A 24,206-nucleotide genomic window follows, 5' to 3' on the forward strand; every position below is an offset into this window, starting at 1 on the left:
ATTCACGAACTAGAGTGTCCTACGATATATCTCCATATCTTAAACGCAGTACTTATGGGGTATTAATAAATAGCGTAAAAGCACTAATTACAGGGTACCAATATATACTGGAAATGCACTAACTACGGGAGGTTAATATATACAGGGTCTGTCAAGAGGCCCCACAAGCACAGCTCTGTGCATCAGGATCTCTTTCAATGGCCGTGGATCGGCAGTTGTTTGAGCCGATCCAGCAGGCAATTGTACTCCTGCACGGCCTTCCTGTGGGCATTTGGACTGCTGGCCAGGTGCTCAAAGAGGTTGGGTGCTTCAGCCACCCGGAAGCCGGAGGGCAAGCTGATCTCCACCGGGAAGCTCGCATTGCCAAGGACAAAGTGGTGAAGCTGTTTTGTGTCCAGCGAGCAGCGCAGGTACTTCAGGATGTCCATCAGTCGCTGCCCGAAATCCCTCCTGCGCCACCGCGTCAGGGGTATGGTGTTCATGAGGTGCATCACCACAGTCTTCAGGGCGTAGCTGGAAAAACCTACACCCATCAGGAAGCCCGTGAGGAGCTGCAGGCACTTGCAGTGACAGCTGTCCTGGGGGGCCTGCCTGGAAATGTGCCTGAAGAAGTTTGCCTCCGCCACGGCGTAAGTCTCCGGCCACGTTGTGCTTGGGATGCCTACTTCTGCAGGCTGGCTGCACACAAAGATATCGGAGTCTCCTTGGCGCACTGCAAAGATCATCTCAGCCGTGAAGCTTTCCTTGTCTTTGCTCAGCTGAAATTTACAGGAGCGGCTGCAGGGCTGCCATGTTAAACGCCAGTGGCGGGATTGAGGCAAGAGGAGCCAGGCAACTCTCACAAATCCATAGAACCAGTGGACAGTCTTCTCCGCATCTAGATAGGAGCCGGTGCAGAGGGTGTGCAGGAGGCTGGGCTCCTGTCTCCTTCTCAGCTCCTCCTCGGGGTGGTGGAGGAAACACAGCATGTCCTCCCCCAGCCTCTCCCTCGTGCAGGTGCACAGCAGCTCCACACGGACACAGAAGTTCCTCTGGAGCATCCCTGCAGTGTCCAGCTCCAGGTGGAAGGCATGTCCTGGAGGGGGGCTCAGGGGTACAAGCACACGGTACACAACATCTTGTGCATGCCCGGGACTCCAGCCTTCAAAGGCGCTGCCCACCCCAACAGCTTGTTGCGGCACCGGGTAGAAACTGTTGGACAAGCCTTGTCCAAAGATGTGGGCCAGTTTGTCCATCAGGTCCGTTATCAGCTGGCAGCCTTTCTCCAGATCCGGAACAGGCAACTGCATGCGCTCCTCTAGACGGCTTCCAAACTTCCTTTTGGCATTGTGGTCATCATCTTTTCCGTTTGCCTTCTCCTGATTGCCTTCTGCATTTCCGGCCACATTGGCTTCCCCCGTCTTTTCATCTTGGTTCAATTCTTCCTTTGCAGTGTTGTGGCCGTCTTTTGCTTCATTTCCAGCACTGCTTTCTGCCTTTGCATCGCTGTTACTGCCTTCTTCATTTTGCCCCTTCTTGTCGTCTTCCGCATTTGCAGCAACGCTGCTTTCTGTTCCTTCCTTTGCAACCACGTTGCCTCCTCCTTCTTCCTCCTCCAGCAAGTTGCTGCTGGACCTCTCCTTGTGGCCACCGTTGTCTGGATCGTGTCCCATTTTCACAAGTGCAAACCGCAGGGCCAAGTGAAGGACGGCGATTCCAGCCAGAGCCCAGAAGTGCCACCCGAGCAGGACTCCCCAGGCCCCACCGCTCTGCTCCTGCTCCATCTGCTCCAGCTCCTGAACCAGCCGAGTCGTCTGCTGGTTCAGGTACTCAGCACGCTGCTGCATGCGCTCCAGTGCGGCCTCATCCAGCCCATCCCCGGCCTGCTGCGGGTACAGGATGAGGCCTGGCACAAGCAAGAGAAGGAGCGGAATGGCAAGCATGGTCTCGGGCAGTGAGCAGGGCTTCAGTGGGGATGAGAGGGAGCTACTGCTAGGGCAAGTGGGGACAGGAGCCCCGGGTTTCTGAAAGCAAGAAAGAGGCGGCCAGGCAACTGGCAGGCTGCCAGACCTGTGCCTCTGCCCCAGCAATGGCACCAAGGCTCTGGGCAGAGGCACTCCTGCCAGGGACTGGCTGCTGGATGCCCTCTGAGAAGCTGCTCCCTGGCTACTCGCGCTGCTGCCGAGGCCCTGGTTCCGCGTTCAGCACAGCCTCCTGTCTGCGTGCACGCTCGCCGCTCGCCGAGGCTGTACAGAGGCTGTGTTACCTGCTGCTTCTGACGGCAGCCGCCCCCATTGTGACACTGGGGCTCTGATGTCACAGGTGCCACAGTGTGTCCCGGCCACGCCAGACCAGCGCCAACCTCCAGCTCTACCTCGGCTCTGGGACTCCTAATGGCCCCTGGCAACCAAAGACCTGACACGCGCAAAGAGCAGACCTACTGGTCGTAATGGACACTCTGGGGGTTCCCTTGGCAAAACAGGCAGAAGCCCCCAAAGCCTTTTCAATCTGACATTGAGTGACAACACTCATGAATGCTTTGTTCCTGGAAATCTCCTGCTGTGAGATAGAAGTGGTTGCCTCGCTGCTGACATCTGTTCTTTTGGGGTCGTGCCTGGGATCTAAGTGACACCCTTGGGCGTGTAGTGGCGAATGTCCAGGAGGTGACACGGGGCTTCAGCATGGCAGGATCTCTGTTCCCACCGTGCCACTTTGAGAGGACATTGATTCCCTGGAGACACTTCCCAGGCCTGAGGAGCACCTGCGGAAAGGGGCGGCCCCGGGGGTGATTTCCAGCAGGCAACTCCCATTTCCAGCAGAGCACAGTGTTCTGCATGTGCAACAAATGCATTTCTGCGTTGCCAAAGCCCCGCAGAGTGTCTGCGATGAGCAGGACCTTCACTGTCTCTGCAGTGAACACAAGGAGGCACAGCAGTGGTGCCTCTTGCTTGGTCCCTGCCCAGGCAGAGCTGCCAGGGAGTTTCAGAGCCCGTGTGCAACGGCCAGCATGGACAGAGAGTGCAAGGGCAACACAGGGCAAAAATCATCTTTGTAGCCACCGTGGTCTTCAGTGTCCGCTGCACCAGGGAGACCATTGAGAGGAGCAAGGCAGACTGAGAATTGTACACGTCAGTTAAAAAAGCCTTGCTATTAACAGTGTCTGCTCCCTGCCAGCCACAAATTCACAACTAGCAGAATTTACAAATGCTCTAGGTCTGCCCGAGTTCGAGAAGAGCTTGCACAATCCAGCTTCTGGAATAGACCAGTTTATTGAAACAAATCCAAAACAGGTTGAGGTTTCTGAATGCACTAACTAGACCTATCAATGTAAATACAAAAGCACTAAGTAGAGTGTTCCTATAAATATAGTGGAAATTCACGAACTAGAGTGTCCTACGATATATCTCCATATCTTAAACGCAGTACTTATGGGGTATTAATAAATAGCGTAAAAGCACTAATTACAGGGTACCAATATATACTGTAAATGCACTAACTACGGGAGGTTAATATATACAGGGTCTGTCAAGAGGCCCCACAAGCACAGCTCTGTGCATCAGGATCTCTTTCAATGGCCGTGGATCGGCAGTTGTTTGAGCCGATCCAGCAGGCAATTGTACTCCTGCACGGCCTTCCTGTGGGCATTTGGACTGCTGGCCAGGTGCTCAAAGAGGTTGGGTGCTTCAGCCACCCGGAAGCCGGAGGGCAAGCTGATCTCCACCGGGAAGCTCGCATTGCCAAGGACAAAGTGGTGAAGCTGTTTTGTGTCCAGCGAGCAGCGCAGGTACATCAGGATGTCCATCAGTCGCTGCCCGAAATCCCTCCTGCGCCACCGCGTCAGGGGTTCGGTGTTCAGGAGGTGCATCACCACAGTCTTCAGGGCGTAGCTGGAAAAACCTACACCCATCAGGAAGCCTGTGAGGAGCTGCAGGCACTTGCAGTGACAGCTGTCCTGGGGGGCCTGCCTGGAAATGTGCCTGAAGAAGTTTGCCTCCGCCACGGCGTAAGTCTCCGGCCACGTTGTGCTTGGGATGCCTACTTCTGCAGGCTGGCTGCACACAAAGATATCGGAGTCTCCTTGGCGCACTGCAAAGATCATCTCAGCCGTGAAGCTTTCCTTGTCTTTGCTCAGCTGAAATTTACAGGAGCGGCTGCAGGGCTGCCATGTTAAACGCCAGTGGCGGGATTGAGGCAAGAGCAGCCAGGCAACTCTCACAAATCCATAGAACCAGTGGACAGTCTTCTCCACATCTAGATAGGAGCCGGTGCAGAGGGTGTGCAGGAGGCTGGGCTCCTGTCTCCTTCTCAGCTCCTCCTCGGGGTGGTGGAGGAAACACAGCATGTCCTCCCCCAGCCTCTCCCTCGTGCAGGTGCACAGCAGCTCCACACGGACACAGAAGTTCCTCTGGAGCATCCCTGCAGTGTCCAGCTCCAGGTGGAAGGCATGTCCTGGAGGGGGGCTCAGGGGTACAAGCACACGGTACACAACATCTTGTGCATGCCCGGGACTCCAGCCTTCAAAGGCGCTGCCCACCCCAACAGCTTGTTGCGGCACCGGGTAGAAACCGTTGGACAAGCCTTGTCCAAAGATGTGGGTCAGTTTGTCCATCAGGTCCGTTATCAGCTGGCAGCCTTTCTCCAGATCCGGAACAGGCAACTGCATGCGCTCCTCCAGACGGCTTCCAAGCTTCCTTTTGGCATTGTGGTCATCATCTTTTCCGTTTGCCTTCTCCTGATTGCCTTCTGCATTTCCGGCCACATTGGCTTCCCCCGCCTTTTCATCTTGGTTCAATTCTTCCTTTGCAGTGTTGTGGCCGTCTTTTGCTTCCTTTCCAGCACTGCTTTCTGCCTTTGCATCGCTGTTACTGCCTTCTTCATTTCGCCCCTTCTTGTCGTCTTCCGCATTTGCAGCAACGCTGCTTTCTGTTCCTTCCTTTGCAACCACGTTGCCTCCTCCTTCTTCCTCCTCCAACAGGTTGGTGCTGGACCTCTCCTTGTGGCCACCGTTGTCTGGATCGTGTCCCATTTTCACAAGTGCAAACCGCAGGGCCAAATGAAGGACAGCGATTCCAGCCAGAGCCCAGAAGTGCCACCCGAGCAGGACTCCCCAGGCCCCACCGCTCTGCTCCTGCTCCATCTGCTCCAGCTCCTGAACCAGCCGAGTCATCTGCTGGTTCAGGTACTCAGCACGCTGCTGCATGCGCTCCAGTGCGGCCTCATCCAGCCCATCCCCGGCCTGCTGCGGGTACAGGATGAGGCCTGGCACAAGCAAGAGAAGGAGCGGAATGGCAAGCATGGTCTCGGGCAGTGAGCAGGGCTTCAGTGGGGATGAGAGGGAGCTACTGCTAGGGCAAGTGGGGACAGGAGCCCCGGGTTTCTGAAAGCAAGAAAGAGGCGGCCAGGCAACTGGCAGGCTGCCAGACCTGTGCCTCTGCCCCAGCGCTGGCACCAAGGCTCTGGGCAGAGGCACTCCTGCCAGGGACTGGCTGCTGGATGCCCTCTGAGAAGCTGCTCCCTGGCTACTCGCGCTGCTGCCGAGGCCCTGGTTCCGCGTTCAGCACAGCCTCCTGTCTGCGTGCACGCTCGCCGCTTGCCGAGGCTGTACTGAGGCTGTGTTACCTGCTGCTTCTGATGGCAGCTGCCCCCATTGTGACACTGGGGCTCTGATGTCACAGGTGCCACAGTGCGTCCCGGCCACGCCAGACCAGCGCCAACCTCCAGCTCTACCTCGGCTCTGGGACTCCTAATGGCCCCTGGCAACCAAAGACCTGGAACGCGCAAAGAGCAGACCTACTGGTCGTAATGGACACTCTGGGGGTTCCCTTGGCAAAACAGGCAGAAGCCCCCAAAGCCTTTTCAATCTGACATTGAGTGACAGCACTCATGAATGCTTTGTTCCTGGAAATCTCCTGCTGTGAGATAGAAGTGGTTGCCTCGCTGCTGACATCTGTGCTTTTGGGGTCGCGCCTGGGATCTAAGTGACACCCTTGGGCGTGTAGTGGCGAATGTCCAGGAGGTGACACGGGGCTTCAGCATGGCAGGATCTCTGTTCCCACCGTGCCACTTTGAGAGGACATTGATTCCCTGGAGACACTTCCCAGGGCTGAGGAGCAGCTGCGGAAAGGGGCGGCCCCGGGGGTGATTTCCAGCAGGCAACTCCCATTTCCAGCAGAGCACAGTGTTCTGCATGTGCAACAAATGCATTTCTGCGTTGCCAAAGCCCCGCAGAGTGTCTGCGATGAGCAGGACCTTCACTGTCTCCAGAGTGAACACAAGGAGGCACAGCAGTGGTGCCTCTTGCTTGGTCCCTGCCCAGGCAGAGCTGCCAGGGAGTTTCAGAGCCCGTGTGCAACGGCCAGCATGGACAGAGAGTGCAAGGGCAACACAGGGCAAAAATCATCTTTGCACCACCGTGGTCTTCAGTGTCCGCTGCACCAGGGAGACCATTGAGAGGAGCAAGGCAGACTGAGAATTGTACGCGTCAGTTAAAAAAGCCTTGCTATTAACAGTGTCTGCTCCCTGCCAGCCACAAATTCACAACTAGCAGAATTTACAAATGCTCTAGGTCTGCCCGAGCTCAAGAAGAGCTTGCACAATCCAGCTTCTGGAATAGACCAGTTTATTGAAACAAATCCAAAACAGGTTGAGGTTTCTGAATGCACTAACTAGACCTATTAATGTAAATACAAAAGCACTAACTAGAGTGTTCCTATAAATATAGTGTAAATTCACTAACTAGAGGGTCCTAAGAGATATCTCTATATCTTAAACGCAGTACTTATGGGGTATTAATAAATAGCGTAAAAGCACTAATTACAGGGTACCAATATATACTGTAAATGCACTAACTACGGGAGGTTAATATATACAGGGTCTGTCAAGAGGCCCCACAAGCACAGCTCTGTGCATCAGGATCTCTTTCAATGGCCGTGGATCGGCAGTTGTTTGAGCCGATCCAGCAGGCAATTGTACTCCTGCACGGCCTTCCTGTGGGCATTTGGACTGCTGGCCAGGTGCTCAAAGAGGTTGGGTGCTTCAGCCACCCGGAAGCCGGAGGGCAAGCTGATCTCCACCGGGAAGCTCGCATTGCCAAGGACAAAGTGGTGAAGCTGTTTTGTGTCCAGCGAGCAGCGCAGGTACTTCAGGATGTCCATCAGTCGCTGCCCGAAATCCCTCCTGCGCCACCGCGTCAGGGGTTCGGTGTTCAGGAGGTGCATCACCACAGTCTTCAGGGCGTAGCTGGAAAAACCTACACCCATCAGGAAGCCTGTGAGGAGCTGCAGGCACTTGCAGTGACAGCTGTCCTGGGGGGCCTGCCTGGAAATGTGCCTGAAGAAGTTTGCCTCCGCCACGGCGTAAGTCTCCGGCCCCTTTGTGCTTGGGATGCCTACTTCTGCAGGCTGGCTGCACACAAAGATATCGGAATCTCCTTGGCGCACTGCAAAGATCATCTCAGCCGTGAAGCTTTCCTTGTCTTTGCTCAGCTGAAATTTACAGGAGCGGCTGCAGGGCTGCCATGTTAAACGCCAGTGGCGGGATTGAGGCAAGAGCAGCCAGGCTACTCTCACAAATCCACAGAACCAGTGGACAGTCTTCTCCGCATCTAGATAGGAGCCGGTGCAGAGGGTGTGCAGGAGGCTGGGCTCCTGTCTCCTTCTCAGCTCCTCCTCGGGGTGGTGGAGGAAACACAGCATGTCCTCCCCCAGCCTCTCCCTCATGCAGGTGCACAGCAGCTCCACACGGACACAGAAGTTCCTCTGGAGCATCCCTGCAGTGTCCAGCTCCAGGTGGAAGGCATGTCCTGGAGGGGGGCTCAGGGGTACAAGCACACGGTACACAACATCTTGTGCATGCCCGGGACTCCAGCCTTCAAAGGCGCTGCCCACCCCAACAGCTTGTTGCGGCACCGGGTAGAAACCGTTGGACAAGCCTTGTCCAAAGATGTGGGTCAGTTTGTCCATCAGGTCCGTTATCAGCTGGCAGCCTTTCTCCAGATCCGGAACAGGCAACTGCATGCGCTCCTCCAGACGGCTTCCAAGCTTCCTTTTGGCATTGTGGTCATCATCTTTTCCGTTTGCCTTCTCCTGATTGCCTTCTGCATTTCCGGCCACATTGGCTTCCCCCGCCTTTTCATCTTGGTTCAATTCTTCCTCTGCAGTGTTGTGGCCGTCTTTTGCTTCCTTTCCAGCACTGCTTTCTGCCTTTGCATCGCTGTTACTGCCTTCTTCATTTCGCCCCTTCTTGTCGTCTTCCGCATTTGCAGCAACGCTGCTTTCTGTTCCTTCCTTTGCAACCACGTTGCCTCCTCCTTCTTCCTCCTCCAACAAGTTGGTGCTGGACCTCTCCTTGTGGCCACCGTTGTCTGGATCGTGTCCCATTTTCACAAGTGCAAACCGCAGGGCCAAATGAAGGACAGCGATTCCAGCCAGAGCCCAGAAGTGCCACCCGAGCAGGACTCCCCAGGCCCCACCGCTCTGCTCCTGCTCCATCTGCTCCAGCTCCTGAACCAGCCGAGTCGTCTGCTGGTTCAGGTACTCAGCACGCTGCTGCATGCGCTCCAGTGCGGCCTCATCCAGCCCATCCCCGGCCTGCTGCGGGTACAGGATGAGGCCTGGCACAAGCAAGAGAAGGAGCGGAATGGCAAGCATGGTCTCGGGCAGTGAGCAGGGCTTCAGTGGGGATGAGAGGGAGCTACTGCTAGGGCAAGTGGGGACAGGAGCCCCGGGTTTCTGAAAGCAAGAGAGAGGCGGCCAGGCAACTGGCAGGCTGCCAGACCTGTGCCTCTGCCCCAGCGCTGGCACCAAGGCTCTGGGCAGAGGCACTCCTGCCAGGGACTGGCTGCTGGATGCCCTCTGAGAAGCTGCTCCCTGGCTACTCGCGCTGCTGCCGAGGCCCTGGTTCCGCGTTCAGCACAGCCTCCTGTCTGCGTGCACGCTCGCCGCTCGCCGAGGCTGTACTGAGGCTGTGTTACCTGCTGCTTCTGACGGCAGCCACCCCCATTGTGACACTGGGGCTCTGATGTCACAGGTGCCACAGTGCGTCCCGGCCACGCCAGACCAGCGCCAACCTCCAGCTCTACCTCGGCTCTGGGACTCCTAATGGCCCCTGGCAACCAGAGACCTGACACGCGCAAAGAGCAGACCTACAGGTCGTAATGGACACTCTGGGGGTTCCCTTGGCAAAACAGGCAGAAGCCCCCAAAGCCTTTTCAATCTGACATTGAGTGACAGCACTCATGAATGCTTTGTTCCTGGAAATCTCCTGCTGTGAGATAGAAGTGGTTGCCTCGCTGCTGACATCTGTGCTTTTGCGGTCGCGCCTGGGATCTAAGTGACACCCTTGGGCGTGTAGTGGCGAATGTCCAGGAGGTGACACGGGGCTTCACCATGGCAGGATCTCTGTTCCCACCGTGCCACTTTGAGAGGACATTGATTCCCTGGAGACACTTCCCAGGGCTGAGGAGCAGCTGCGGAAAGGGGCGGCCCCGGGGGTGATTTCCAGCAGGCAACTCCCATTTCCAGCAGAGCACAGTGTTCTGCATGTGCAACAAATGCATTTCTGCGTTGCCAAAGCCCCGCAGAGTGTCTGCGATGAGCAGGACCTTCACTGTCTCTGCAGTGAACACAAGGAGGCACAGCAGTGGTGCCTCTTGCTTGGTCCCTGCCCAGGCAGAGCTGCCAGGGAGTTTCAGAGCCCGTGTGCAACGGCCAGCATGGACAGAGAGTGCAAGGGCAACACAGGGCAAAAATCATCTTTGCACCACCGTGGTCTTCAGTGTCCGCTGCACCAGGGAGACCATTGAGAGGAGCAAGGCAGACTGAGAATTGTACGCGTCAGTTAAAAAAGCCTTGCTATTAACAGTGTCTGCTCCCTGCCAGCCACAAATTCACAACTAGCGGAATTTACAAATGCTCTAGGTCTGCCCGAGCTCAAGAAGAGCTTGCACAATCCAGCTTCTGGAATAGACCAGTTTATTGAAACAAATCCAAAACAGGTTGAGGTTTCTGAATGCACTAACTAGACCTATTAATGTAAATACAAAAGCACTAACTAGAGTGTTCCTATAAATATAGTGTAAATTCACTAACTAGAGGGTCCTAAGAGATATCTCTATATCTTAAACGCAGTACTTATGGGGTATTAATAAATAGCGTAAAAGCACTAATTACAGGGTACCAATATATACTGGAAATGCACTAACTACGGGAGGTTAATATATACAGGGTCTGTCAAGAGGCCCCACAAGCACAGCTCTGTGCATCAGGATCTCTTTCAATGGCCGTGGATCGGCAGTTGTTTGAGCCGATCCAGCAGGCAATTGTACTCCTGCACGGCCTTCCTGTGGGCATTTGGACTGCTGGCCAGGTGCTCAAAGAGGTTGGGTGCTTCAGCCACCCGGAAGCCGGAGGGCAAGCTGATCTCCACCGGGAAGCTCGCATTGCCAAGGACAAAGTGGTGAAGCTGTTTTGTGTCCAGCGAGCAGCACAGGTACTTCAGGATGTCCGTCAGTCGCTGCCCGAAATCCCTCCTGCGCCACCGCGTCAGGGGTTCGGTGTTCAGGAGGTGCATCACCACAGTCTTCAGGGCGTAGCTGGAAAAACCTACACCCATCAGGAAGCCTGTGAGGAGCTGCAGGCACTTGCAGTGACAGCTGTCCTGGGGGGCCTGCCTGGAAATGTGCCTGAAGAAGTTTGCCTCCGCCACGGCGTAAGTCTCCGGCCACGTTGTGCTTGGGATGCCTACTTCTGCAGGCTGGCTGCACACAAAGATATCGGAGTCTCCTTGGCGCACTGCAAAGATCATCTCAGCCGTGAAGCTTTCCTTGTCTTTGCTCAGCTGAAATTTACAGGAGCGGCTGCAGGGCTGCCATGTTAAACGCCAGTGGCGGGATTGAGGCAAGAGCAGCCAGGCTACTCTCACAAATCCATAGAACCAGTGGACAGTCTTCTCCGCATCTAGATAGGAGCCGGTGCAGAGGGTGTGCAGGAGGCTGGGCTCCTGTCTCCTTCTCAGCTCCTCCTCGGGGTGGTGGAGGAAACACAGCATGTCCTCCCCCAGCCTCTCCCTCGTGCAGGTGCACAGCAGCTCCACACGGACACAGAAGTTCCTCTGGAGCATCCCTGCAGTGTCCAGCTCCAGGTGGAAGGCATGTCCTGGAGGGGGGCTCAGGGGTACAAGCACACGGTACACAACATCTTGTGCATGCCCGGGACTCCAGCCTTCAAAGGCGCTGCCCACCCCAACAGCTTGTTGCGGCACCGGGTAGAAACCGTTGGACAAGCCTTGTCCAAAGATGTGGGTCAGTTTGTCCATCAGGTCCGTTATCAGCTGGCAGCCTTTCTCCAGATCCGGAACAGGCAACTGCATGCGCTCCTCCAGATGGCTTCCAAGCTTCCTTTTGGCATTGTGGTCATCATCTTTTCCGTTTGCCTTCTGATTGCCTTCTGCATTTCCGGCCACATTGGCTTCCCCCGCCTTTTCATCTTGGTTCAATTCTTCCTCTGCAGTGTTGTGGCCGTCTTTTGCTTCCTTTCAAGCACTGCTTTCTGCCTTTGCATCGCTGTTACTGCCTTCTTCATTTCGCCCCTTCTTGTTGTCTTCCGCATTTGCAGCAACGCTGCTTTCTGTTCCTTCCTTTGCAACCACGTTGCCTCCTCCTTCTTCCTCCTCCAACAAGTTGGTGCTGGACCTCTCCTTGTGGCCACCGTTGTCTGGATCGTGTCCCATTTTCACAAGTGCAAACCGCAGGGCCAAATGAAGGACAGCGATTCCAGCCAGAGCCCAGAAGTGCCATCCGAGCAGGACTCCCCAGGCCCCACCGCTCTGCTCCTGCTCCATCTGCACCAGCTCCTGAACCAGCCGAGTCGTCTGCTGGTTCAGGTACTCAGCATGCTGCTGCATGCGCTCCAGTGCAGCCTCATCCAGCCCATCCCCGGCCTGCTGCGGGTACAGGATGAGGCCTGGCACAAGCAAGAGAAGGAGCGGAATGGCAAGCATGGTCTCGGGCAGTGAGCAGGGCTTCAGTGGGGATGAGAGGGAGCTACTGCTAGGGCAAGTGGGGACAGGAGCCCCGGGTTTCTGAAAGCAAGAGAGAGGCGGCCAGGCAACTGGCAGGCTGCCAGACCTGTGCCTCTGCCCCAGCAATGGCACCAAGGCTCTGGGCAGAGGCACTCCTGCCAGGGACTGGCTGCTGGATGCCCTCTGAGAAGCTGCTCCCTGGCTACTCGCGCTGCTGCCGAGGCCCTGGTTCCGCGTTCAGCACAGCCTCCTGTCTGCGTGCACGCTCGCCGCTTGCCGAGGCTGTACTGAGGCTGTGTTACCTGCTGCTTCTGACGGCAGCTGCCCCCATTGTGACACTGGGGCTCTGATGTCACAGGTGCCACAGTGCGTCCCGGCCACGCCAGACCAGCGCCAACCTCCAGCTCTACCTCGGCTCTGGGACTCCTAATGGCCCCTGGCAACCAAAGACCTGACACGCGCAAAGAGCAGACCTACTGGTCGTAATGGACACTCTGGGGGTTCCCTTGGCAAAACAGGCAGAAGCCCCCAAAGCCTTTTCAATCTGACATTGAGTGACAGCACTCATGAATGCTTTGTTCCTGGAAATCTCCTGCTGTGAGATAGAAGTGGTTGCCTCGCTGCTGACATCTGTGCTTTTGGGGTCGCGCCTGGGATCTAAGTGACACCCTTGGGCATGTAGTGGCGAATGTCCAGGAGGTGACACGGGGCTTCAGCATGGCAGGATCTCTGTTCCCACCGTGCCACTTTGAGAGGACATTGATTCCCTGGAGACACTTCCCAGGCCTGAGGAGCACCTGCGGAAAGGGGCGGTGCGGGGGGGGTGATTTCCAGCAGGCAACTCCCATTTCCAGCAGAGCACAGTGTTCTGCATGTGCAACAAATGCATTTCTGCGTTGCCAAAGCCCCGCAGAGTGTCTGCGATGAGCAGGACCTTCACTGTCTCCAGAGTGAACACAAGGAGGCACAGCAGTGGTGCCTCTTGCTTGGTCCCTGCCCAGGCAGAGCTGCCAGGGAGTTTCAGAGCCCGTGTGCAACGGCCAGCATGGACAGAGAGTGCAAGGGCAACACAGGGCAAAAATCATCTTTGCACCACCGTGGTCTTCAGTGTCCGCTGCACCAGGGAGACCATTGAGAGGAGCAAGGCAGACTGAGAATTGTATGCGTCAGTTAAAAAAGCCTTGCTATTAACAGTGTCTGCTCCCTGCCAGCCACAAATTCACAACTAGCGGAATTTACAAATGCTCTAGGTCTGCCCGAGCTCGAGAAGAGCTTGCACAATCCAGCTTCTGGAATAGACCAGTTTATTGAAACAAATCCAAAACAGGTTGAGGTTTCTGAATGCACTAACTAGACCTATCAATGTAAATACAAAAGCACTAAGTAGAGTGTTCCTATAAATATAGTGGAAATTCACGAACTAGAGTGTCCTACGATATATCTCCATATCTTAAACGCAGTACTTATGGGGTATTAATAAATAGCGTAAAAGCACTAATTACAGGGTACCAATATATACTGGAAATGCACTAACTACGGGAGGTTAATATATACAGGGTCTGTCAAGAGGCCCCACAAGCACAGCTCTGTGCATCAGGATCTCTTTCAATGGCCGTGGATCGGCAGTTGTTTGAGCCGATCCAGCAGGCAATTGTACTCCTGCACGGCCTTCCTGTGGGCATTTGGACTGCTGGCCAGGTGCTCAAAGAGGTTGGGTGCTTCAGCCACCCGGAAGCCGGAGGGCAAGCTGATCTCCACCGGGAAGCTCGCATTGCCAAGGACAAAGTGGTGAAGCTGTTTTGTGTCCAGCGAGCAGCGCAGGTACTTCAGGATGTCCATCAGTCGCTGCCCGAAATCCCTCCTGCGCCACCGCGTCAGGGGTATGGTGTTCATGAGGTGCATCACCACAGTCTTCAGGGCGTAGCTGGAAAAACCTACACCCATCAGGAAGCCCGTGAGGAGCTGCAGGCACTTGCAGTGACAGCTGTCCTGGGGGGCCTGCCTGGAAATGTGCCTGAAGAAGTTTGCCTCCGCCACGGCGTAAGTCTCCGGCCACGTTGTGCTTGGGATGCCTACTTCTGCAGGCTGGCTGCACACAAAGATATCGGAGTCTCCTTGGCGCACTGCAAAGATCATCTCAGCCGTGAAGCTTTCCTTGTCTTTGCTCAGCTGAAATTTACAGGAGCGGCTGCAGGGCTGCCATGTTAAACGCCAGTGGCGGGATTGAGGCAAGAGGAGCCAGGCAACTCTCACAAATCCATAGAACCAGTGGACAGTCTTCTCCGCATCTAGATAGGAGCCGGTGCAGAGGGTGTGCAGGAGGCTGGGCTCCTGTCTCCTTCTCAGCTCCTCCTCGGGGTGGTGGAGGAAACACAGCATGTCCTCCCCCAGCCTCTCCCTCGTGCAGGTGCACAGCAGCTCCACACGGACACAGAAGTTCCTCTGGAGCATCCCTGCAGTGTCCAGCTCCAGGTGGAAGGCATGTCCTGGAGGGGGGCTCAGGGGTACAAGCACACGGTACACAACATCTTGTGCATGCCCGGGACTCCAGCCTTCAAAGGCGCTGCCCACCCCAACAGCTTGTTGCGGCACCGGGTAGAAACTGTTGGACAAGCCTTGTCCAAAGATGTGGGCCAGTTTGTCCATCAGGTCCGTTATCAGCTGGCAGCCTTTCTCCAGATCCGGAACAGGCAACTGCATGCGCTCCTCTAGACGGCTTCCAAACTTCCTTTTGGCATTGTGGTCATCATCTTTTCCGTTTGCCTTCTCCTGATTGCCTTCTGCATTTCCGGCCACATTGGCTTCCCCCGTCTTTTCATCTTGGTTCAATTCTTCCTTTGCAGTGTTGTGGCCGTCTTTTGCTTCATTTCCAGCACTGCTTTCTGCCTTTGCATCGCTGTTACTGCCTTCTTCATTTTGCCCCTTCTTGTCGTCTTCCGCATTTGCAGCAACGCTGCTTTCTGTTCCTTCCTTTGCAACCACGTTGCCTCCTCCTTCTTCCTCCTCCAGCAAGTTGCTGCTGGACCTCTCCTTGTGGCCACCGTTGTCTGGATCGTGTCCCATTTTCACAAGTGCAAACCGCAGGGCCAAGTGAAGGACGGCGATTCCAGCCAGAGCCCAGAAGTGCCACCCGAGCAGGACTCCCCAGGCCCCACCGCTCTGCTCCTGCTCCATCTGCTCCAGCTCCTGAACCAGCCGAGTCGTCTGCTGGTTCAGGTACTCAGCACGCTGCTGCATGCGCTCCAGTGCGGCCTCATCCAGCCCATCCCCGGCCTGCTGCGGGTACAGGATGAGGCCTGGCACAAGCAAGAGAAGGAGCGGAATGGCAAGCATGGTCTCGGGCAGTGAGCAGGGCTTCAGTGGGGATGAGAGGGAGCTACTGCTAGGGCAAGTGGGGACAGGAGCCCCGGGTTTCTGAAAGCAAGAAAGAGGCGGCCAGGCAACTGGCAGGCTGCCAGACCTGTGCCTCTGCCCCAGCAATGGCACCAAGGCTCTGGGCAGAGGCACTCCTGCCAGGGACTGGCTGCTGGATGCCCTCTGAGAAGCTGCTCCCTGGCTACTCGCGCTGCTGCCGAGGCCCTGGTTCCGCGTTCAGCACAGCCTCCTGTCTGCGTGCACGCTCGCCGCTCGCCGAGGCTGTACAGAGGCTGTGTTACCTGCTGCTTCTGACGGCAGCCGCCCCCATTGTGACACTGGGGCTCTGATGTCACAGGTGCCACAGTGTGTCCCGGCCACGCCAGACCAGCGCCAACCTCCAGCTCTACCTCGGCTCTGGGACTCCTAATGGCCCCTGGCAACCAAAGACCTGACACGCGCAAAGAGCAGACCTACTGGTCGTAATGGACACTCTGGGGGTTCCCTTGGCAAAACAGGCAGAAGCCCCCAAAGCCTTTTCAATCTGACATTGAGTGACAACACTCATGAATGCTTTGTTCCTGGAAATCTCCTGCTGTGAGATAGAAGTGGTTGCCTCGCTGCTGACATCTGTTCTTTTGGGGTCGTGCCTGGGATCTAAGTGACACCCTTGGGCGTGTAGTGGCGAATGTCCAGGAGGTGACACGGGGCTTCAGCATGGCAGGATCTCTGTTCCCACCGTGCCACTTTGAGAGGACATTGATTCCCTGGAGACACTTCCCAGGCCTGAGGAGCACCTGCGGAAAGGGGCGGTGCGGGGGGGGTGATTTCCAGCAGGCAACTCCCATTTCCAGCAGAGCACAGTGTTCTGCATGTGCAACAAATGCATTTCTGCGTTGCCAAAGCCCCGCAGAGTGTCTGCGATGAGCAGGACCTTCACTGTCTCCAGAGTGAACACAAGGAGGCACAGCAGTGGTGCCTCTTGCTTGGTCCCTGCCCAGGCAGAGCTGCCAGGGAGTTTCAGAGCCCGTGTGCAACGGCCAGCATGGACAGAGAGTGCAAGGGCAACACAGGGCAAAAATCATCTTTGTAGCCACCGTGGTCTTCAGTGTCCGCTGCACCAGGGAGACCATTGAGAGGAGCAAGGCAGACTGAGAATTGTACACGTCAGTTAAAAAAGCCTTGCTATTAACAGTGTCTGCTCCCTGCCAGCCACAAATTCACAACTAGCAGAATTTACAAATGCTCTAGGTCTGCCCGAGTTCGAGAAGAGCTTGCACAATCCAGCTTCTGGAATAGACCAGTTTATTGAAACAAATCCAAAACAGGTTGAGGTTTCTGAATGCACTAACTAGACCTATCAATGTAAATACAAAAGCACTAAGTAGAGTGTTCCTATAAATATAGTGGAAATTCACGAACTAGAGTGTCCTACGATATATCTCCATATCTTAAACGCAGTACTTATGGGGTATTAATAAATAGCGTAAAAGCACTAATTACAGGGTACCAATATATACTGGAAATGCACTAACTATGGGAGGTTAATATATACAGGGTCTGTCAAGAGGCCCCACAAGCACAGCTCTGTGCATCAGGATCTCTTTCAATGGCCGTGGATCGGCAGTTGTTTGAGCCGATCCAGCAGGCAATTGTACTCCTGCACGGCCTTCCTGTGGGCATTTGGACTGCTGGCCAGGTGCTCAAAGAGGTTGGGTGCTTCAGCCACCCGGAAGCCGGAGGGCAAGCTGATCTCCACCGGGAAGCTCGCATTGCCAAGGACAAAGTGGTGAAGCTGTTTTGTGTCCAGCGAGCAGCGCAGGTACTTCAGGATGTCCATCAGTCGCTGCCCGAAATCCCTCCTGCGCCACCGCGTCAGGGGTATGGTGTTCATGAGGTGCATCACCACAGTCTTCAGGGCGTAGCTGGAAAAACCTACACCCATCAGGAAGCCCGTGAGGAGCTGCAGGCACTTGCAGTGACAGCTGTCCTGGGGGGCCTGCCTGGAAATGTGCCTGAAGAAGTTTGCCTCCGCCACGGCGTAAGTCTCCGGCCACGTTGTGCTTGGGATGCCTACTTCTGCAGGCTGGCTGCACACAAAGATATCGGAGTCTCCTTGGCGCACTGCAAAGATCATCTCAGCCGTGAAGCTTTCCTTGTCTTTGCTCAGCTGAAATTTACAGGAGCGGCTGCAGGGCTGCCATGTTAAACGCCAGTGGCGGGATTGAGGCAAGAGGAGCCAGGCAACTCTCACAAATCCATAGAACCAGTGGACAGTCTTCTCCGCATCTAGATAGGAGCCGGTGCAGAGGGTGTGCAGGAGGCTGGGCTCCTGTCTCCTTCTCAGCTCCTCCTCGGGGTGGTGGAGGAAACACAGCATGTCCTCCCCCAGCCTCTCCCTCGTGCAGGTGCACAGCAGCTCCACACGGACACAGAAGTTCCTCTGGAGCATCCCTGCAGTGTCCAGCTCCAGGTGGAAGGCATGTCCTGGAGGGGGGCTCAGGGGTACAAGCACACGGTACACAACATCTTGTGCATGCCCGGGACTCCAGCCTTCAAAGGCGCTGCCCACCCCAACAGCTTGTTGCGGCACCGGGTAGAAACTGTTGGACAAGCCTTGTCCAAAGATGTGGGCCAGTTTGTCCATCAGGTCCGTTATCAGCTGGCAGCCTTTCTCCAGATCCGGAACAGGCAACTGCATGCGCTCCTCTAGACGGCTTCCAAACTTCCTTTTGGCATTGTGGTCATCATCTTTTCCGTTTGCCTTCTCCTGATTGCCTTCTGCATTTCCGGCCACATTGGCTTCCCCCGTCTTTTCATCTTGGTTCAATTCTTCCTTTGCAGTGTTGTGGCCGTCTTTTGCTTCATTTCCAGCACTGCTTTCTGCCTTTGCATCGCTGTTACTGCCTTCTTCATTTTGCCCCTTCTTGTCGTCTTCCGCATTTGCAGCAACGCTGCTTTCTGTTCCTTCCTTTGCAACCACGTTGCCTCCTCCTTCTTCCTCCTCCAGCAAGTTGCTGCTGGACCTCTCCTTGTGGCCACCGTTGTCTGGATCGTGTCCCATTTTCACAAGTGCAAACCGCAGGGCCAAGTGAAGGACGGCGATTCCAGCCAGAGCCCAGAAGTGCCACCCGAGCAGGACTCCCCAGGCCCCACCGCTCTGCTCCTGCTCCATCTGCTCCAGCTCCTGAACCAGCCGAGTCGTCTGCTGGTTCAGGTACTCAGCACGCTGCTGCATGCGCTCCAGTGCGGCCTCATCCAGCCCATCCCCGGCCTGCTGCGGGTACAGGATGAGGCCTGGCACAAGCAAGAGAAGGAGCGGAATGGCAAGCATGGTCTCGGGCAGTGAGCAGGGCTTCAGTGGGGATGAGAGGGAGCTACTGCTAGGGCAAGTGGGGACAGGAGCCCCGGGTTTCTGAAAGCAAGAAAGAGGCGGCCAGGCAACTGGCAGGCTGCCAGACCTGTGCCTCTGCCCCAGCAATGGCACCAAGGCTCTGGGCAGAGGCACTCCTGCCAGGGACTGGCTGCTGGATGCCCTCTGAGAAGCTGCTCCCTGGCTACTCGCGCTGCTGCCGAGGCCCTGGTTCCGCGTTCAGCACAGCCTCCTGTCTGCGTGCACGCTCGCCGCTCGCCGAGGCTGTACAGAGGCTGTGTTACCTGCTGCTTCTGACGGCAGCCGCCCCCATTGTGACACTGGGGCTCTGATGTCACAGGTGCCACAGTGTGTCCCGGCCACGCCAGACCAGCGCCAACCTCCAGCTCTACCTCGGCTCTGGGACTCCTAATGGCCCCTGGCAACCAAAGACCTGACACGCGCAAAGAGCAGACCTACTGGTCGTAATGGACACTCTGGGGGTTCCCTTGGCAAAACAGGCAGAAGCCCCCAAAGCCTTTTCAATCTGACATTGAGTGACAACACTCATGAATGCTTTGTTCCTGGAAATCTCCTGCTGTGAGATAGAAGTGGTTGCCTCGCTGCTGACATCTGTTCTTTTGGGGTCGTGCCTGGGATCTAAGTGACACCCTTGGGCGTGTAGTGGCGAATGTCCAGGAGGTGACACGGGGCTTCAGCATGGCAGGATCTCTGTTCCCACCGTGCCACTTTGAGAGGACATTGATTCCCTGGAGACACTTCCCAGGCCTGAGGAGCACCTGCGGAAAGGGGCGGCCCCGGGGGTGATTTCCAGCAGGCAACTCCCATTTCCAGCAGAGCACAGTGTTCTGCATGTGCAACAAATGCATTTCTGCGTTGCCAAAGCCCCGCAGAGTGTCTGCGATGAGCAGGACCTTCACTGTCTCTGCAGTGAACACAAGGAGGCACAGCAGTGGTGCCTCTTGCTTGGTCCCTGCCCAGGCAGAGCTGCCAGGGAGTTTCAGAGCCCGTGTGCAACGGCCAGCATGGACAGAGAGTGCAAGGGCAACACAGGGCAAAAATCATCTTTGTAGCCACCGTGGTCTTCAGTGTCCGCTGCACCAGGGAGACCATTGAGAGGAGCAAGGCAGACTGAGAATTGTACACGTCAGTTAAAAAAGCCTTGCTATTAACAGTGTCTGCTCCCTGCCAGCCACAAATTCACAACTAGCAGAATTTACAAATGCTCTAGGTCTGCCCGAGTTCGAGAAGAGCTTGCACAATCCAGCTTCTGGAATAGACCAGTTTATTGAAACAAATCCAAAACAGGTTGAGGTTTCTGAATGCACTAACTAGACCTATCAATGTAAATACAAAAGCACTAAGTAGAGTGTTCCTATAAATATAGTGGAAATTCACGAACTAGAGTGTCCTACGATATATCTCCATATCTTAAACGCAGTACTTATGGGGTATTAATAAATAGCGTAAAAGCACTAATTACAGGGTACCAATATATACTGGAAATGCACTAACTATGGGAGGTTAATATATACAGGGTCTGTCAAGAGGCCCCACAAGCACAGCTCTGTGCATCAGGATCTCTTTCAATGGCCGTGGATCGGCAGTTGTTTGAGCCGATCCAGCAGGCAATTGTACTCCTGCACGGCCTTCCTGTGGGCATTTGGACTGCTGGCCAGGTGCTCAAAGAGGTTGGGTGCTTCAGCCACCCGGAAGCCGGAGGGCAAGCTGATCTCCACCGGGAAGCTCGCATTGCCAAGGACAAAGTGGTGAAGCTGTTTTGTGTCCAGCGAGCAGCGCAGGTACTTCAGGATGTCCATCAGTCGGTGCCCGAAATCCCTCCTGCGCCACCGCGTCAGGGGTTCGGTGTTCAGGAGGTGCATCACCACAGTCTTCAGGGCGTAGCTGGAAAAACCTACACCCATCAGGAAGCCCGTGAGGAGCTGCAGGCACTTGCAGTGACAGCTGTCCTGGGGGGCCTGCCTGGAAATGTGCCTGAAGAAGTTTGCCTCCGCCACGGCGTAAGTCTCCGGCCATGTTGTGCTTGGGATGCCTACTTCTGCAGGCTGGCTGCACACAAAGATATCGGAGTCTCCTTGGCGCACTGCAAAGATCATCTCAGCCGTGAAGCTCTCCTTGTCTTTGCTCAGCTGAAATTTACAGGAGCGGCTGCAGGGCTGCCATGTTAAACGCCAGTGGCGGGATTGAGGCAAGAGCAGCCAGGCTACTCTCACAAATCCATAGAACCAGTGGACAGTCTTCTCCGCATCTAGATAGGAGCCGGTGCAGAGGGTGTGCAGGAGGCTGGGCTCCTGTCTCCTTCTCAGCTCCTCCTCGGGGTGGTGGAGGAAACACAGCATGTCCTCCCCCAGCCTCTCCCTCGTGCAGGTGCACAGCAGCTCCACACGGACACAGAAGTTCCTCTGGAGCATCCCTGCAGTGTCCAGCTCCAGGTGGAAGGCATGTCCTGGAGGGGGGCTCAGGGGTACAAGCACACGGTACACAACATCTTGTGCATGCCCGGGACTCCAGCCTTCAAAGGCGCTGCCCACCCCAACAGCTTGTTGCGGCACCGGGTAGAAACCGTTGGACAAGCCTTGTCCAAAGATGTGGGTCAGTTTGTCCATCAGGTCCGTTATCAGCTGGCAGCCTTTCTCCAGATCCGGAACAGGCAACTGCATGCGCTCCTCCAGACAGCTTCCAAGCTTCCTTTTGGCATTGTGGTCATCATCTTTTCCGTTTGCCTTCTCCTGATTGCCTTCTGCATTTCCGGCCACATTGGCTTCCCCCGCCTTTTCATCTTGGTTCAATTCTTCCTCTGCAGTGTTGTGGCCGTCTTTTGCTTCCTTTCCAGCACTGCTTTCTGCCTTTGCATCGCTGTTACTGCCTTCTTCATTTCGCCCCTTCTTGTCGTCTTCCGCATTTGCAGCAACGCTGCTTTCTGTTCCTTCCTTTGCAACCACGTTGCCTCCTCCTTCTTCCTCCTCCAACAGGTTGGTGCTGGACCTCTCCTTGTGGCCACCGTTGTCTGGATCGTGTCCCATTTTCACAAGTGCAAACCGCAGGGCCAAATGAAGGACAGCGATTCCAGCCAGAGCCCAGAAGTGCCATCCGAGCAGGACTCCCCAGGCCCCACCGCTCTGCTCCTGCTCCATCTGCTCCAGCTCCTGAACCAGCCGAGTCATCTGCTGGTTCAGGTACTCAGCACGCTGCTGCATGCGCTCCAGTGCGGCCTCATCCAGCCCATCCCCGGCCTGCTGCGGGTACAGGATGAGGCCTGGCACAAGCAAGAGAAGGAGCGGAATGGCAAGCATGGTCTCGGGCAGTGAGCAGGGCTTCAGTGGGGATGAGAGGGAGCTACTGCTAGGGCAAGTGGGGACAGGAGCCCCGGGTTTCTGAAAGCAAGAAAGAGGCGGCCAGGCAACTGGCAGGCTGCCAGACCTGTGCCTCTGCCCCAGCGCTGGCACCAAGGCTCTGGGCAGAGGCACTCCTGCCAGGGACTGGCTGCTGGATGCCCTCTGAGAAGCTGCTCCCTGGCTACTCGCGCTGCTGCCGAGGCCCTGGTTCCGCGTTCAGCACAGCCTCCTGTCTGCGTGCATGCTCGCCGCTCGCCGAGGCTGTACTGAGGCTGTGTTACCTGCTGCTTCTGATGGCAGCTGCCCCCATTGTGACACTGGGGCTCTGATGTCACAGGTGCCACAGTGCGTCCCGGCCACGCCAGACCAGCGCCAACCTCCAGCTCTACCTCGGCTCTGGGACTCCTAATGGCCCCTGGCAACCAAAGACCTGACACGCGCAAAGAGCAGACCCACTGGTCGTAATGGACACTCTGGGGGTTCCCTTGGCAAAACAGGCAGAAGCCCCCAAAGCCTTTTCAATCTGACATTGAGTGACAGCACTCATGAATGCTTTGTTCCTGGAAATCTCCTGCTGTGAGATAGAAGTGGTTGCCTCGCTGCTGACATCTGTGCTTTTGGGGTCGCGCCTGGGATCTAAGTGACACCCTTGGGCGTGTAGTGGCGAATGTCCAGGAGGTGACACGGGGCTTCAGCATGGCAGGATCTCTGTTCCCACCGTGCCACTTTGAGAGGACATTGATTCCCTGGAGACACTTCCCAGGGCTGAGGAGCAGCTGCGGAAAGGGGCGGCCCCGGGGGTGATTTCCAGCAGGCAACTCCCATTTCCAGCAGAGCACAGTGTTCTGCATGTGCAACAAATGCATTTCTGCGTTGCCAAAGCCCTGTAGAGTGTCTGCGATGAGCAGGACCTTCACTGTCTCCAGAGTGAACATAAGTCCTTCCATGGCCCAAATACAGAGACATTTGTAAAATACCCAACTAACCCTGGTTCAGGCTACTAAGGAGTACAGGGGACATGGGGACAGGCAGCTGCCAGGGACCTCGTGGGTTTTGCAGCAGCTTATGCCCCTTGATGAGCAACCGTCACCTGATGCAGGCACAGCTCTGTAGTGTCTTTCTTGCAGAGCTCTTGAGCTTTGGTCTGAGTAAAATGTTGCTCCCAGGACTGCTGTTATTTGAATTATGTGGAAAAAGAAAATTTCTCTGGGATGTCATAATGATTAATTTGGCAAGTGCTGCATGAAACATCATCTCTGCAGCTTGGACAAATAGCCTGTCATTATCAAGTGCAAGAGCAGCTGGGGTGAAGGAGTGGAAGAAGCACTATATTTCCCTTCAACACTGCATCAAGCTGAGGTCCCATGCACAGGCTCTGCTCTACCCAGTGCTGTGTGTAGTTAAAAGCTGCTCCAGAGTTGTTGGGGAGGAAAGGACTGCCAAGGACCCATTTACTCTGTGCAGCTGATCACTCTGTGACCAGCTTGGGTAACTCCTACTCTTTGATCTCTGCCCCTGCTGAGCTCTCTTTAGCTCCCATGACCTCTCCTCTCTGCCACATATACCCTTTGCCTTGAGCTGCAGCCAGAGGAGACCTCAGTCCAATGACTAAATTCGAGTGGCAAATGCCCTTTTGCACATTTCATGCTGGTGAATGAGTTGTTTTCCCGGAGGAGTTTATGGTGTTTAGAGGAATGACAAAAGATCTCCTGGCAAACTGCCATGAAGAAGATTTCTGTGTCTCTCCAAGGCCATCTCCTGGTATGTCTCTGTCAGCTGAACGTGCAATTTCTTTAATCCTCAGGCTGACATAATTCTGAGAGCAAAACTCCTTAAATGTGTATTTGAGGTGTCCTTGAGCCACCATGCTTGGTCTGCCTGTCACAAACTCTTATCGGCTACTCATGTGGCAAAAAGTGTTGGAAAAAACAGACTTGTGCAGGACATAACTCTGCAAAAGAAGCCTGAGCTGGAGCCGACAAAGAACCAGTATCACAAGAATAAGTTATTCTGTGGCTAAGTCAGAGGCTGCTAAGATATACGGATCAGAGGAGTCAGAAATGTAACTGCATCAGTGAGAGAAACAAGGCAAAGGTGTCTGGGGATATGTGCTTGTTTATGATTAG

General features: G+C 55.4%; 7 protein-coding genes across 7 annotated transcripts; all 7 read right to left on the minus strand.

Moving 5' to 3' along the window:
- Positions 1–194: 194 nt before the first annotated feature.
- On the minus strand, positions 195–1,289 carry LOC146767851 (inositol 1,4,5-trisphosphate receptor-interacting protein-like 1). The gene has a single exon (XM_085576214.1). It carries the CDS (start codon positions 1,287–1,289, stop codon positions 195–197), a length of 1,095 nt encoding a protein of 364 aa, XP_085432340.1.
- A 2,110-nt stretch (positions 1,290–3,399) lies between these two features.
- Positions 3,400–4,782, minus strand: LOC146767852 (inositol 1,4,5-trisphosphate receptor-interacting protein-like 1). The gene has a single exon (XM_085574809.1). The coding sequence runs from the start codon at positions 4,640–4,642 to the stop codon at positions 3,548–3,550; it is 1,095 nt and encodes a 364-aa protein (XP_085430935.1). The 5' UTR covers positions 4,643–4,782; the 3' UTR covers positions 3,400–3,547.
- Positions 4,783–5,601: 819 nt separating this feature from the next.
- On the minus strand, positions 5,602–8,498 carry LOC146767853 (inositol 1,4,5-trisphosphate receptor-interacting protein-like 1). The gene has a single exon (XM_085574808.1). It carries the CDS (start codon positions 8,466–8,468, stop codon positions 6,900–6,902), a length of 1,569 nt encoding a protein of 522 aa, XP_085430934.1. The 5' UTR covers positions 8,469–8,498; the 3' UTR covers positions 5,602–6,899.
- A 1,663-nt stretch (positions 8,499–10,161) lies between these two features.
- LOC144246090 (inositol 1,4,5-trisphosphate receptor-interacting protein-like 1) lies at positions 10,162–11,760 on the minus strand. Its single transcript, XM_077782524.2, has one exon. It carries the CDS (start codon positions 11,344–11,346, stop codon positions 10,252–10,254), a length of 1,095 nt encoding a protein of 364 aa, XP_077638650.2. The 5' UTR covers positions 11,347–11,760; the 3' UTR covers positions 10,162–10,251.
- Positions 11,761–13,602: 1,842 nt separating this feature from the next.
- Positions 13,603–14,697, minus strand: LOC144246089 (inositol 1,4,5-trisphosphate receptor-interacting protein-like 1). Its single transcript, XM_077782523.2, has one exon. The coding sequence runs from the start codon at positions 14,695–14,697 to the stop codon at positions 13,603–13,605; it is 1,095 nt and encodes a 364-aa protein (XP_077638649.2).
- A 2,127-nt stretch (positions 14,698–16,824) lies between these two features.
- On the minus strand, positions 16,825–18,052 carry LOC146767854 (inositol 1,4,5-trisphosphate receptor-interacting protein-like 1). The gene has a single exon (XM_085577289.1). It carries the CDS (start codon positions 18,050–18,052, stop codon positions 16,958–16,960), a length of 1,095 nt encoding a protein of 364 aa, XP_085433415.1. The 3' UTR covers positions 16,825–16,957.
- Positions 18,053–20,177: 2,125 nt separating this feature from the next.
- LOC144246088 (inositol 1,4,5-trisphosphate receptor-interacting protein-like 1) lies at positions 20,178–21,420 on the minus strand. The gene has a single exon (XM_085574810.1). It carries the CDS (start codon positions 21,403–21,405, stop codon positions 20,311–20,313), a length of 1,095 nt encoding a protein of 364 aa, XP_085430936.1. The 5' UTR covers positions 21,406–21,420; the 3' UTR covers positions 20,178–20,310.
- Positions 21,421–24,206: the final 2,786 nt, after the last annotated feature.

The sequence above is a fragment of the Lonchura striata genome, chromosome 3, assembly GCF_050655825.1.
Source record: "Lonchura striata isolate lonStrDom1 chromosome 3, ASM5065582v1, whole genome shotgun sequence".
Lineage (NCBI taxonomy): Eukaryota > Metazoa > Chordata > Aves > Passeriformes > Estrildidae > Lonchura > Lonchura striata.